This window comes from Pseudorca crassidens, chromosome 18 (assembly GCF_039906515.1).
Source record: "Pseudorca crassidens isolate mPseCra1 chromosome 18, mPseCra1.hap1, whole genome shotgun sequence".
Taxonomy (NCBI): Eukaryota; Metazoa; Chordata; class Mammalia; order Artiodactyla; family Delphinidae; genus Pseudorca; species Pseudorca crassidens.
Window position 1 is genome coordinate 76868470 of NC_090313.1, and position 15889 is coordinate 76884358.

At 35.8% G+C, this 15889-nt stretch overlaps 1 protein-coding gene across 5 annotated transcripts in view; it reads right to left on the reverse strand.

Annotated features, from left to right (window-relative positions):
• Positions 1–298: 298 nt before the first annotated feature.
• NUP58 (nucleoporin 58) overlaps positions 299–15889 on the reverse strand; it is a 35042-nt gene continuing 19451 nt past the window's right edge. For 4 of the 5 annotated variants that reach the window (XM_067713704.1, XM_067713707.1, XM_067713705.1 and 1 more), the window contains 6 exons: positions 14723–14841; positions 14213–14295; positions 10851–11052; positions 5376–5474; positions 3690–3785; positions 299–2455 (listed from right to left, as the gene is read on the reverse strand). In XM_067713704.1, the coding sequence (XP_067569805.1) occupies positions 2286–2455; positions 3690–3785; positions 5376–5474; positions 10851–11052; positions 14213–14295; positions 14723–14841 (769 nt within the window). In that variant the 3' untranslated portion in view covers positions 299–2285. The remainder of the gene's footprint in view (positions 2456–3689; positions 3786–5375; positions 5475–10850; positions 11053–14212; positions 14296–14722; positions 14842–15889) is intronic. The other variant, XM_067713706.1, reaches the window with a different exon arrangement.

Genomic DNA, 15889 nt, shown 5'->3' on the forward strand with positions numbered 1-15889 from the left:
TACACACCAAACCACAAAGAGCAGACACTGTGGGGAAGAAAGTGGGTTTGGGGCCCAGGAGCTGAAGGCAACTTTCACTTTTTACTCAATATTTTTGTGTATAATTTAAAACGTTTTTGTAATTTTGAGAAGACAAAAGCAAGTGACAAAGAACTTGCTATCTTGTATTCAGCCTTTTGTTTTTTTTCAAAAGAGCAAGATGTATAAACCAGTGAAAACAAAACACTGAAAACCAACCAGAGAATAGAAGAGGAATAATAAGAAAATTACATATGAATAACAACTACTGACACCTATAAAGATTCAAAGCAAGTGACACAGTAAATTTTATTGTTTACATAATGACAGGCTCTGGACAAAGTGGAGACAATGGACACAGTGACGACACATTTAAACTCCTGTCACAAATTGATCTGTTACAAATTCCCAATGGTCAACATATTAAAATGTAAAATATATAAAGAAAAAAACACAAGAAATATAAATATCCAGCTTTTTCCAGTACAATGCAATGTCCTTTTTAAAAAAAGCTTGCTGTAATGTGTATTTAATTCTGACATTAATTCAAAACACAAAACCACATGTTTTCCTACCCTTCCCCAAAACCTGGATCTGGTGACTGCAGTATTGGGGAAGTATGCAAAAATAAAAACAACTTTCATGCTCAGAAACAAAGCATTTTCCTTATTTTAATGCATCAAGGCGCAAAAATTTCAATTCCAAAAGCCAATCATCGCTATATGCAGATAAATAAAACAGATTTGACAACACTTTCATAATCAAACCCAACTAACGTTATACTAAAATATATGTGTGTGTGTGTGTGTGTATATATATATACATGTATATATATATATATACATGTATATATATACCTATTTTAGAAAAAAAGGTGCCTTGGTGAAAATGATTCTGAAAATATTCACTTGATGCACATTATGTACAAAACCTTCTATATAAAAAAATTAAACTATTTTCAGTGAAATTCCATGTTCACATCCCAACTGAAAACTGCACTTGAAAGATAAAATAGGTCTACTTAACGGTTTCTGTCTGAAATCATGGCTAAGGCAGTTCTCTTTCCAAGGGCTCTCTTTTTCACCCACTCTCTGTCACTAATACTAATACAAATAACACACAGATGAAACCTGACATGTCTCTATATGTTATTACCTGGAGCTCTCTGTTCACTGTTAAAACGGGGGATAGTTTACTGTGGCTACAAAGAATACTTTTTTTCTTAAAATATACTGTTTCTTTATTCCAAATTAAGCACTTACTTAAGACATAAAAGAGGCTGATAAGCGACTCCATTTGGTGTCAATATCGATAGCCCTATAAGAACTCTCTATTGGAATAGCTAGAAAAGTCTCCACTAAAATAATAGTGCATCCTTCACCTGCATAGAATCAGTTTGGCTTAATAGCTCTTTGCCCCCAGAACACCAGTCTGGAGTTCAAATATGCTCTTGAAGGTTCATTTCAGATATGAGGATATATAGGATAATAAAGTTGTTGAAGTCGGTCTGATGAGTCCCAGCAGCCCTCATCTGGAGCAGCTGCTGAGATTAACATGGAAACAAAAATGGGAGAGACTGGGGACAATGAAGTTGAGTTGGTCAATATTTACACCAGTAACCATTTCACTAAGTCTTTAAGCAAATAACTACAATGACTTGGTGCCTTTAGCTCCTTGTTCTACAAGCACTGAGGATTTGAAGCATAAAAGGTGAAAAATGGAGTACCCTTAGAAAAGGGGAACAGTCTGAGGCAAAAGTTGTAGGTCTGTAAATATATATTCTATATGCACACACAATTGTGTGTATTATCCTGTATATATTTTACATACATATTCACAAGATGCCCTGCAGTGTAGTTCAGAAGGCCTTTTATCAAGGAACAAAGTGATTCTGGTATAGGCCCTAGAGTTCATACCATCTACATAAGAAACAAATGTGCATATATTCACATAATGTAAACCTTATCAACAAAAACATTGCTCAAACACTAGGTTAAATAGTAGTAGGTTCTACCAATCAGCGATGTAATATTTCTTACACTGAGAATCAAAATAATGAAAAATACACAAGTAGGTTTCAGATACACAAGAGAAAAGTTGTTTAGCACGGCAAACGAGAACAGAGTTCAAATTCCAGAAGTAAGGAAAAACTATCAAAACTTTATACAGCTCCTGGGATGCAATTTAGTTCCTGCTTCAACTTTAGAAAAATAGATTCAGAGAATGAACGGTGCTGCTACGGATTCTCTCAACACATCAACCCATGTTTATCTTTTTCCTCTTTTGTTTCCAGCTGGAGGCTTCTTCAGCTGAAGGAGTTGTCCTCCTGTTCCAAAGCCTGCAGAGGCAGGATTGGACACCCCAAACGTCAAACCAGCTGACGCCGTGATGCCAGGACTGCTGAAGTTAAACCCAGATGTACTTGAGCTGCCAAAGCCTTATGTTTAGGGAAGAAAATATTCATATCAGAAGTTAAATCACAAAAGCAAACATAAAAAATGGGGATGAGAGCTAAGTGTCTAGCTGAAAGACTATATAACCTATGCAAATAGCAAATATCTTAGGGCCCTGAATTTCTAACATGGAATTTTACAGGAAAATAATTTAGCGGACAACTAAGTGGCACCATTACAGACAGAAGTTTAGTGATCCAGAGCAAGAGAGAAACTTTACACAAATAACTGAACTCGACAGAAAACTTCAAATTGGCAGCCACTTTCGTGTTAATTAAATATGCCAAGGTACCCTCCTCCTCAGCCCTCCAGAAACATTTTATCAAAATGTAAAGAAGAGACTTTCACAGCCTTTGGACCCACCCTTGCAATTCTAAGTCCTCCAAGAAAGCCTTAACCCACAATTTCCAGGACAATGACTACACAGAAGAGCAGAGCCCTCCAATAATTAAGATCAAATACTATTACTGCCTAGCTAACTAAATGTTAATATATGCATATTATAATCCTGATACCACTGAACGCTATTATCTTACTCCCTAGGAACTACTGATTTTAAACACCACTTAATTTTAAATGGAATTTCCTTCAAATTCCCGCAATTAAAAACTTTAATCGGTACTATTATTTTAGGCATGCTATTTATCCCTAAGAATTGCACGTTAAAACAAGTCATTATTTACAAATATAGAAACAAATGCAAAAGTAGATGGAATTTGGAAGTTTCTAGTAGAAGTGTCAAGAGATTATACCTATGTCAAAAATGAACAAAGAAGCCAGTTAATCATCATTTGTAAGACTGGTATTCTTAAAATCAGGGGGGCTTATAACTAAAGAACACCTCTTCAGAAGAGAAACTATTCTCCTGAATGAATAATGATAAAACTTTCGCAATGGGTTCATTTTTGTAATAACGAAGAAAACTGTTTAAACATAAAACTGGTCTTTGGGTTCAAAATAATCTCTACTTAGTTAAAAAGACGATGTAGTTATTTATTATATCAAACTTAAGTTGTTAGAAACGTTCTACAAACCTGACCTTCAGCATATGAGACAGAGAAAGCTATGCATGATTACTAGGCTTGCAGGCTTCATCCAGTGGGTAGAAACTGAATCAGGCATCTTTTTTGGATACCGGAAATAACAACACTTATACTTTTAAAATTAAATAATGTGCACCTTTGAATCTGCCTGAAGTTCAGGCCAAAACACACAAACCTGCACTAAGACTTCCTGAGGGTTTATTTGTTGTTCCAAATCCAAATGTGGAGGCCCCTGTGGTGCTGCATCCAAAACCAGAGCTAGCTCCAAAGCCTAGTGGGGGTGATAGAGAGACACACACGGCAGGTAAAAACACAGGTGAAAGGATACTGACAAGTAATACCCAAATTATCAGTGGTCTAATAAACAGTGTTGAGAACCACGGCCTTACTAAGGAGATCTGCTTTACTCCTTTGCGTAAGACTTTTGGAAGAACCAGATCAATTCTGAAATAAAACATTTAGATCTACTTAGACTAAGCTTATGACCGATCCGTAATTTTTAAAGAACAAAGCCATAAAAAACAAGGTCATATTAGTACTTTCTCTCCCAAACGGACTAGAAATTTCAGTGACCATTCAAGTATGATTTTAGTCGAACAGATAGACACATATCTACTTAAGGATATTTCATTTCAGGAAAAAAAAACACTAAATTCATAAATAAGCAAGGCACGCACAACAGTTTCAATGCAAAGTACCACACACAGTAATTTTACTCTGCTTCCTGCGAAGACATTCTCACTTACGAAGTTTACCACTGGAACCCTGTGTGACTACACAAGGGTCGGTCACTCTACAGCTACTCAGGAAGAGCAGGCTCCTGCCACAGAAGCAGCAACGCAATGCTGAGAAAGTGGGAGGGGGGGCGTCGAGGCTTCTCTCCCAACAACACTACAGTCACAATTTAAACGAAGCACGTGTCTTCATCATACAGAGTGCAAGAGGGGATTTTGCCAAGTGCTGGAAGATTGGTTTCAAGTGCTCAGAAAATGGAATCCGATTCATCTTCGGCTACTCTGCAACAGCTTATCTAAAATACTGAGCCTGACAGTATTATTGCCCGTAACTCTACGAAATATGGCAACAAACGGGAATACAGATCATAGGAATTACGCTGTCTGCCATACTCCCAATAATTCCCATTAGAGTGTAATATATTACATAACCATAATAGCTTATAGGCTTTCCCTCTTATAATGATATACTTTAATGGAAATAAGGGAATCTTATTCGTTACATGACAATGCACCTGTCAAAATACAATCAACCTTCAATTATCCACACCAGAGAACTGGGAATGCATTTGTATTTAACATGCTTTTGCAGAAGACTTACCTTACTAGTTAGACTTAACTTATGAATCTACTGAGATAAACTTAACTGCCTATGTATACAAGTATGCATAAAGGCAAATATGCCAGAAGCGCTCAGGAATGGAGAGAAGTCAAGCTGTTCGATTTATAATACAATTATGTCCCCATTTAAAGTGTTCATTTGCAGAAAGAGAAGATGCTTAGTAGAATGTATGTCCAGCAGTAGTTAGGACTCCAACTAATTTTTTTAAGTTAATTTAATAAAACGAAGTAATTTTCAAGTTCATATTTTAGCATATTCCTTTGAAAATATGAACATCCCTACCATTTGATTTTTAATACGTTTTTATATTTACTATTCACAGACATGAAATGATTTTTTAAGTTCTAAATCTAATACTAGAAAGCACTGATTATGTTTGGAGAATCCTTTTTGCCAGATAGAACCTTAACTTCCCAAAGAGCAGATCCTCTTAGAAGTGTTTACAGGCTGGTAGCAATTCAAATGTATCACAGTCCAATGCAATACGAGAAAAGTTAAAGTGTACCTCCAAGGTTTGAAGAACCTAGGCCACTTGACTGCAAGCCAGTGCCAATACCTGAGCCGAATGGCGCTCCAAAACTAACTCCCAGAGATGGCTGTGGCCCTGGTATAAAAAAAAAAAAAAAAAAATGGGGGGGGGAAAAAAAACAAATTTGCCTTACTCTTTCAAGATTAAAGTTACTTTATGAAATTATTTTTAAAATGAACAGTGATTACTTTTAACAAATTCTATTTGCTAAAACTTAGTTTTCAGGATGTCCCCCCAGCCTAATTTATCTGTCCCAGCTGATTTACCTATCCAAAAATAAATTTAAAAAAATTAACTTGTTCACACTAGACAATTAAAAGAGGCTTACCACACGGAAAGATGAGTGTTAGTTTAAATAATTTGAAATCTTTAATGTATTGTAAATTATAGTTCTTTTAGTTCTACTTCTAGAATGGTTTTAGATCTCTCCGCTTGTTTTCTGATAAAACTAGTTGCTGTATTCAGTAAACGTTTTTACTTTTTTTCTTTTTAAAATAAGCTCCTTAACTGTTAGAGTCAAGTCTCAATTGATCAAAAGAGACTGACACTAACATGCAAAACCATCATGTTACTTCATAAGAGTAAGTACCAAAAACTAGGCATGATTTCTTATAGGAAATATAAATGATATATAAATAAATAGATAAAAAACAAGACAATGTTTTATTTTATTAAATTTATTGTTCATCTTAAAGCAAATCAATTACACAGTAACATGACAATTCCAACTTGTTCACAAAGAGTGATAACTGAGTTCTACTGTTAAGCTCTGCTACATTACACCACTTATCACCTGATGAAATAAGATAGAGAATGAACATTTACAAAGGCACCGCTGTGTACCTTGACAGATTCAATACATTCAAGATTTCAATTCAGAAGTTTCTTTCCAACATCTTGGAAAATGTACTCAGATGCAGAACGATTAGTCATCCTTTTCCCATTTGTTACTTTAAAGATTTTGGCTGAGTTTGTTTGGCAAGAATAGCATCAAACTTACTAGCCTCCCTTTTTTAACTACCTTTTTTTTTAACTAAGCAGAATACAAAAATCTATAAATCTCTCATATTTGATAAATAATTTATGAAAATTATTTGATAAATTTCATAGTACAATCTTCAGTCTTGTCTTTTTCAAGCACAGTGATCAGTGCATCTCAAAGTTGAGGGAACTGCCAAAGTAATATACAGATTGATATTTAGACTTTTTAAAGAAATCAAAGCCTTCAAGTTGTTCAATGAAGAATGAGGTTTGTATATTCAAAAAGGTAGTGTAAAATTATAAAACATTAAAGAAAAAGGAAAGAAAAGAAAAAAGAAACTAAGGAACTACATTTTGCTAGACTGGGACAGAAACTGGACTTTCCCAATAGCTTCTACCCAAGAATAAAGAATAAGGACTAACAGCAGCCAGAGTTCTTATACCACTATTACAAAATAAATTAAAAAAGAGTTAAATTTTTACATCCAGTTTGAGATCAGTTTGAGAATAAAATACCTGCCTAGCAGCTCTTTTGTAAAATGTTACTACAGGAAAAAGAAACTAAGCATATTACCCTCTTATTTCTAATGAGAGTAATATGTAGAAAACACACGTCCAGTTTCTTTAACATTGAGAGACTTAAGTGTCACATGTTCACAGGAGGCACTGCTGGTGGAAGACCCTAAAGCATAATGCACACCACAGCCCTCAGCCCTACAAGTCCCAAGAGTTACTCAAGTAACATGCTTCGTGTTGTGTGCGGGTCTGCTTTTAAGAGCAACTCTAGTCATTAATATTCAGGATCCAGGTAATCAAGAACTCTAACGATGACAAGACTTTCCATTGCACAACAGGTACATGATATTTTGAGTTTTGTACCTTCACACAAATTCTGAAGGCAACATCATTTATAAAACTAGTAGGCAAATGTATAACATTTTTAATAGTAAAAACTCATGATAAATATCTCCCATGCCAAAGTATCAGCATATATTACACTCTGGCCACCATATAAATTATTTTCACTATTAGAAAGCAGAATCTACATCCTTCAGGCAAATGTTACGTAAACAATTCAAGAAATCTGTTTTAAAATCTGAATAGTCATTAGTCATTCAATGAGAGGCTCTTAGTTCCATAAATAAAACCAAGTTAGTAGCAACATATCCCAATGATTGCCCAAAGTGAAATCTTCATGTAGAGTAACATTTTACAAAAGTTACTGAATAATATATTCACACACAACAAAATCAAGTTTAGCACTGTAATTCATATTTTCCAGAATAAATTCTACTTTCTTAAAAGTAAAACTGCATTCACAGGAAAAGGACTAAAGTGCTAAAATTTTTTTATAATTTTCAATGATCACTCAAGATACCTAATGTCACTAGCATGGTTATTCCTAAGTCATATTTTTTAAAATAATAATTTTTCTTAAAAAACAAAAAATGTCTTCCCCAATTTCAAATATTTTACTGATTTAATGGGGAATGTCCTTTGGTTATTAAATATAACAAAATCATAAAACCACAAGGAAGTAAAATGAAGAAGTTTCCTATTTAACACTACACCTTAAACGTCCAAACATACACTTAAAAGCTAGAAAGTAGGAATTCCTAACAAAATGTCTCAGCTCTCCTTAAAAACAGCAGCTAAGTCATATGAGAAAAGTCTTTTTATGTAAACATCAAGAACTTTTAAAAGTGTCAAAACACAACAGCAAAACTTAATCCCAGTACATTAGCTTAAAACAATCTATCCTAAGTTAAAATTATACCGAAAAGCCTAACGTAAATGTCTTAAGCTTTTTAAGAGGCTTCAGAAGCACTGGTGGACAAGTGCACTCCAGATCTGCCGTCATGCAATCCACGGGTGATGCTTATTTCATACATAAGCAGCCTGTGGAGTTTGGCATCAGTTCTCTTCAGCCTTCAGAAGCAATAACCACAAATCACACAGGCCTAGGTTCTATCATATTTTTTTTTTCATTAAAAGACATTGAAGAAGGCTCAAGAAGTCACTTATGTCCATACTTCCACCTCCAAGAAAGACTACACAGAAAGCACCTTCAGAAGGTATCAGCCTAAGAAGCTGCCTGCTTTTTTACATTAAAAAGTCAAGAATCCATATGCAAATAGAAGCAAATCCCCCCCTGACAACTCAAACCTTTCACACACCAACAGGGCTGTGTAAAAACAGCACACAAGCCTCATCCAGATTCATCTAGATGGTCTTTACAATTTGTTACTGGCACTTAAAAAGATTTCATCAGTCACAGGACAGAGGGAATAAGTCACTGGGAACAGAGCACAATGCAATAAAGAGGGGCATTTCTAATGGGCTGCATGCATCTAACGGAGCTGCTGCGTCTCACTCTAGTGGTGACAGGACTGAAATAGCTAATCCTGACGGGGAGAGACAGAAAGGGATGGGCTGTGGAGCACGCGAGACCTTTAGAGAAACAGGTGGGAAACAAGAAGACGATACAAAATGATCGCTATTGTTTGGCTTCTCAGTTCCAAAAATCCATACAGCTCAGAATGAAAACACTGTACGACTGTTTAAGTTAATAAATTACAATTCCTGCCACCTGATTAGAAAGCCCTTATGTGGGCTTCACAACTGCAGGGAATGTTCAAGGGAGTCAGTTTCCCCAAAGCCTGGTGAAAGTCCACAAAAAATTGAAGCACGTGAGCAAAAGGCTCTTCAAGATGATGACTCTAAACTCAGCTAACATTCTCCACCACCACAGAGAGCAAAGACCATATCTCTATTGTTCACCTTTACGTCCCTGGAGCCTAGCATATAGGAGGCACTCATACAGAATGAACGTATTTCTTCAGATGCCCACAAGCCCAAAATGTGAGAGTGAAAACCTACAAACCTCTCAAAACTGCCTACGTAAGAAAGTGTATAAAACAAAAATCCGACAGGTGGTTCTGCCTCAATTTTAGCTGTACACCGCAGAACATAATTAAATTCCCTTACAGCACAGCAGTTAACTGACTTTTCTCCAGTTTTATTGATTAGAATAGAAATCCCTTATGTTTAAAGAACACCTAACCAAATCCTGCTTCTCTGATCTATTTTGGGATTAATAGTAACCCTAAAAAGTAAACTGGTGCTGTAGTCGGTTGGATGAGCTGGGTAAATAATCATGAGAACTGATGACCGTCATTATGGGGTTGATTTGATATCTATCCATCCCATAATGACCTGATAGGAACCAACTCCACAGTGACTTCTTTTCCCTCTGTAACTGGAGAACGCAACCCTGTACTCCAGCCAGCTAGAGAACTACTACACAGTCCTTATGTCAGCCACTATTCACATGGGTCCAGCCATGGAGCGTGGAGGGTTTGGCATAAATCCATCATCAATTCTGTCATCTCCAAATGTGAAGAACAATTTTTTAAACTGCCAACAGTGAAACCCAGAGAATGCTTCCCTAGTAGAGGCAGCCTGAACGCAATCTAGAGATGTACGTTTTTTACTTTTTTGTACTATAATTTACTACTGGACTACAAGGAACTCTCAGAAACACACATGCTATAGAATAACTAATAAGCGCTACACAAAAATTTATGAACAAGTAAAAAAAAAATCAGTATCCATTAAGACTACATTTTTCTCTGTCACACTTCAAGCCTGACAAAATAGGGACTGCAGGAGTAAAAAGATAAGTAATCATCTCTGAAAGTTACAAGACCAAACTAAACACTGCAGAACTAGACCACAAAAATGTTTCTCTCGTAAGAAGTGAAATTAAACCATGGACTAAAATTATCTGCTTTCCAGTATCTCACCAGTTATTTTCATCTGCTCAACCTCCCAGCTCATACTTCTTCATGTATAATCCAAAGCATCTCATAACATTCTTTCCTGCTCTTGCCACTGTTCTGTTCATTTTGAAAAGGTACAAATAATTCTAGCATGTACCTTCTTCCAAATTTGGTTAAGAAGGCCTGTTCTCTGATCAAACAAACCTATTGATCTTCAACACAACTTCAGTCGATAAAGACATGCTTCATCCTGAGTGTGGGCATTCTGTAACCACTGCATGTGAGAGCACACCACCCGTCAGCATCAGGTACGAGAAATGCCAACCTATGGCTGGTTTACCTCTGACTTTAGAACAATACACAATACAGTCACAATTTTAGAATCTGTTGCTTTTAAATGTAATTCAGTAGTGGAACACCATGTTCTAAAGGGCATTTATAGCAATACAGCAAATAACATTAATTCACAATATTCAGTATCTAATTGATGTATAATTATTGCTAAGACTACCCTGCATTTTTATCAGGTATATGGTTTATAATTGTGTCCATCACAATTTTTAGACTGTATTGGAACAGCTACTCAGAGAAATTTCTTCAGTGCTAACACAAAAGGAAGACTCATAAAAATGCACATAAATTCTCTGCATTTTAACAGTAAGAAGCTATAACTTGAATGCATTCAGACCTGTAGCAGGCTGTTGCTGCTGTGTAAGTGTTGCAGCCATGGCAACGGCTGCTGCGTTTGGCATGTTGCTGAAAGGGGTGGGTCCCGTAGTGACTCTGGGAGCATTCTGCCACTTCTTGGCTTCTGCTCGCCTGGCTTCAAACACATCCACAGCATCTCCCAAGAACATTTTCCTGTAGCCAAGGTACTGTTCTTTGAGCACCTACAGGAATGAAAAAAAGAAAAGGTTAATCAAGTTTTGTGCTGACTTGGATAATATAAGGATGAACATAACCATGAAATAAGTTAGCAAAGACAGATCAAAAACACTGCCAACATTACACACCTCATCTAACCTTCAAATCAGAAGGACCTGAGTGATGGATCGGAGAGTTCTATCACACCTTTGTATACTGTGTTCCCTATTTTAGTCATATGTCTTTACGATCAACTGCCTAACATATTCTGGCTTCAGGAGGCCCCCTTTAAAATAAGTTAGCTAAGCTTTTAGACAAGCAAAGTAATACCTAAAATTCCATTTTAAATATTAAATATTCCAGTTTCTCATGAAAATTTCCCCTCCAAAGGCCAAACTTTGGATAACTTTTAGATTCAAAGAGCTTTAAAAAAAAAAAAAAGCCCACTAAATATGTATTTGTTAAATACCTTTTTTATCGGTATATATAAATAAATAATAAAAGGCATGGGTGACACATACTAAAATAAGACATCACCTAAGCAGAGAGAGTTTGGAGGGTATAAAGAGGGCTCTTACTTGCTCAACATTGTTTATTTTACAATGAGAATAACTCATGTTGAGCTTAGGTAACCAAACTGGGGGGAAAAGAAAACAGAGAGTTTATAATTTCAGAGTAAGAAAGAGAAATTACCAAGTTCATAAAGTGGGCTGGATTACCCAATACAACATTTGCCTTAATTAAGGCCATTAATGGGAAGGATTCTGTTTCACCTTAGAATTATTAAATACTTTAAGGGTTGAGCTTAGTTTAGATCAGTTTTATATTACTTTTGAAGAGACGTAAGATTTTCATATTTCCAACCTGTTCTTACAGGAAATTACTAAACATGAGGCTTTGGGTTGTGACAGGTATTTCCAGCATTTGAAAGCTATCGCCTCCTTCCGTGTGGACGTCAGTGTATCATGCTCCAGTCCCAAGCTCTCCCACCTCTGCAACGTGTGCAAGTGGGCCTGCCAAGAGCTGGAAACTGGGGAAATACACTCAGAAGTGGGTCTGTGACATCAGAAACCACAGCTTACGAGAACAGATCTCCCCCAAACGCATCCTCCCTCTTTCTGTGCAATTACAAGCACATACCATGCAGCGTGTGACATCAATAGCCCATAAATTTTAGTTCTACTTCAGATAATGGGAAATAATGACCTATCTTAGAAACTTAAAAAAGACATTTAGTTTTTTAAAAAAAAATACAAAAAACTGACACCAGCCATTATCTACAGAATTAATAAAATTTACGCCTAATTTTGTTGCGGAGGCCTGGCTGACCAGGTGGCTCAAGCCTGTTTCAAGAGGTTATCTGTGTTGTTAATAACACCACAAAAGGATAAAAAAAAACACCTCTTATAAGAGGTGAACAAGTCTAGAAATTACAGTTTACTAAACGCAGCTGAAAATAAATGTCAAATCTGATCATGGAACATCCTTTGGTTCTTGGGATGTGTATTAAAAAAAGGAGTAGGTCAAAATTTCAGGTAAAGTTTATCCAACATGAACTGGAGCTTTTTGTGCAAATCGCTGTCTCATTGTATTATGGCCCTGTTACCGAAAAAGGTAGTTTTCAAACCAGAGAGAAGAAACTGCCATTGAAAACACATCTATATTTACAAATATGTCTCAGATCTCCTTTAAAATACTCCAGGGAAATCAACTGTACTTCAATGAAAAAAATTTTTTAATAAAATAAAAATGTATTGGGGCTTCCCTGGTGGCGCAGTGGTTGAGAGTCCGCCTGCCGATGCAGGGGACACGGGTTCGTGCCCCGGTCCGGGAAGATCCCACATGCCGCGGAGCGGCTGCGCCTGTGAGACATGGCCGCTGAGCCTGCGCGTCCGGAGCCTGCGCTCCGCAACGGGAGAGGCCACAACAGTGAGAGGCCCGCGTACCGCAAAAAAAAAAAAAAAAAAGTATTAATTAAAAAAAAATACTCCAGGGGAAAAAAGCATGAGTGGAGAACTGATAAAACAACATCAGCAGGATCTGGATAAGGGCCCAAGTCGGGTGGTGGGTACCTGAGCATTCATTATAATAGTGCTCTACTTTTGTGTGTATTTGAAAACTTTCATAATAGAACTTAATGGGAAAAAACATCTGCAGAACACAGACTTCAAAGTGCCAACAGAGAATCACCTTTAGCACTTTAAAAAACTAAACACTTATTGCAGACAAAGTTTCAAGAGAATTTAATAAAAATTCCTCCTTTAAAACTAAATTATTTTAAAGATTTGGTTTAAAATTTTAAATCTGTTAAGGCAAAAGGTCTGAAGTATGCTATCACTTCAAAAATGGTATGATTTAAGAGGTTAACTTAAAAAAAATTCTATTACCATGCATCAAGTGAAAATAAAAATGAAAATACTGGTAATCTCCATGGAATTCTATTACAGTTAGGGATTGATTTAGACCCAGGCTTGGATGCTTTGAATTTTAAAGGTTTTCTCCGATTATACGTAACTCCAAGAAAGACTTTTAATTATATCTGCTTGATGGAAAAAGTGTACGTATATTAACATTTCACCCAAATAATTTCTAAAAATGAACATATTACACAAGGTTCAAAATATTCAGTGACAAATTATTTTATTTTTATTATTTTAATAAATACAGTTTCCTGTGTTTAGAAGGGACAAATGTTGTTAGCAAGCTTTTTTTATGCAGGGATCAATAAACATTTAAAACACACACAAAATTAAAGCAGTGAGACATGATTTTGCTACTAAGACTGTTTACTTTCTACAGAAATAAACTAAAAGAGATGGAAACAACCCAATGTCCAACAGAAGACAACGGGTTACACAGACTACGTACACACATGCAGTGAAATCCTGACTACTAAAGATGATGGTGAAGAAGTGTGTGTATGAACGTGGAATGTGGTTCACAATGATGAAAAAAGTTAAAATAACAGAGTGCATAGGACACTTGGATCTTGTTTTTTTTTTAAAGATCTCATCCATGGTTGTGTCTGGGCATGATGTGGATTATTTTAGTTTTAGTCTTTTTCACTTACATATAATTTTAGCTATTTCTGTAATAAGCATGGATACTTTTGTCCTGTGAATGAACAAATAAATACTTCACTTGGGTGTAGCTGTCCAGATAGATGAACAGGCAATGAGAACTTACCTTCACATTTTCATGAATAGACTGAAGTTGTGCAGCTAAAGCTACAAATGTTTGATAAATTTTCTGCATAGCCATTGACAAATCTATAAGAGAAAATCATATTATCACACAAATATGTATACGACACAATCGATATCATTTTTCTATTACTTGAGTCCAATTTTTGGTACAGTTAAGGTATAGGATGAATAAACTACACCAATACTTCCATGGATGAGAGAAGACAGCAGAACAGACTGAGAGAAGGATTCCTCCATCAGTAACCTGGGGGGCGGGGTGGGTGGGTGGGGTGCCCTAGGACATCTGCCATTACATCATAATAATTCATAACAAAGCATTTTATATTTATAGGAAATAAAGATCTAATCGAGGACTTTTAAGGAAATTGTCTTATGGCAGTTTAAGACAACTACTAGTAATAATCTAGAATATCGACTATATAACAGCTTAAGCTCTCTAACTGAAAAAACAGTGCTATTAAAAAAAAAATTACCACGGAAAGCATATTACCTTGAGGGGTGATGTGTGAATTGTTCGCTTGGGTGGCAAGATGGTTTTCCAGTTCTTCAATCTGTTGTCTGTACTGCTGGAGCTGCACTTCAAACTGCTGAACCAGGATTCTGAAGTAGCTATACAATAACATTTACCAAGTCAGATCAGTTTTAAAACACTGTTTCCTTTATATTCAAAATTAAAACAAAAATATGCCCCTGTTTATTTAAGTAGGGCCTTTGAATTAGTCTGATGACATAATGTATCTTTAAGTGACAGAGGTATTATTGAAACAAAAACCCAAACTTGTAAGTTATCAAGGTATGAAAAATAGATGCACAGCCTTACTCCAATCATGAAAAAATACCAATTAAGGGATAATCTACAAAATAAGTTAATACTCTTCAAAAATGTCAAGGTCATCAAAGAAAAGGAAAGACTGAATAAATGTTACGGATTGGAAGTGACTAAGGAGAAATAACAACTAAATCCAGTGTGAAAAGAATCCTAGAACAGAAAAAGTGCATTAGTGGAAAAGACAGTAAAATTCAAATAAGTTCTGTATTTTGGTTAATATAGTACCAATGTTAATCCTGTTCTTGATAATTATACTATGATTATATAATATGTTAACAGTAAGGGAAGAAGGTAAGGGATATAAAAAAATTCTTTGTACTACCATTTTTCCAACTTTTCTATAAGTCTAAAATTCAAAAGAAAAAGTTCAAAAAAACCCGTGCAATTGTCAACTAGATTTTACAGCCAAATACTTACAGTTCTTATGTTTATAATCTGAAATACTACTGATATTTATAATCTGAAAACACTACAGTGTGCTACAGAAAGAGTACGTAATTATAATCACTATTCTAATAAATTTAATGAGAGAATGCTAGAAAGATAAAAAGGGACCTTGAATAGCACAAAACACAGTCTGAACACGACTCCACGAGAAATGGGGAACTCTGAAAGCTTTCCACAGTGGAAAATCACACAATTCAACCCATCTCAAAATTATCTCTGATGGCAGCATGAAGAACAAGACAGCAGAATAAAATACTGAGGAAGTCCAGCGAAGGAGCTCATCCCATGCTAATCCAAATAAGATATCAGGAGTATCACTGTTATTGTCCATTTCCTGATTTTGATCACTGTACTATGGTTACATAAGAGAATATCCTTATG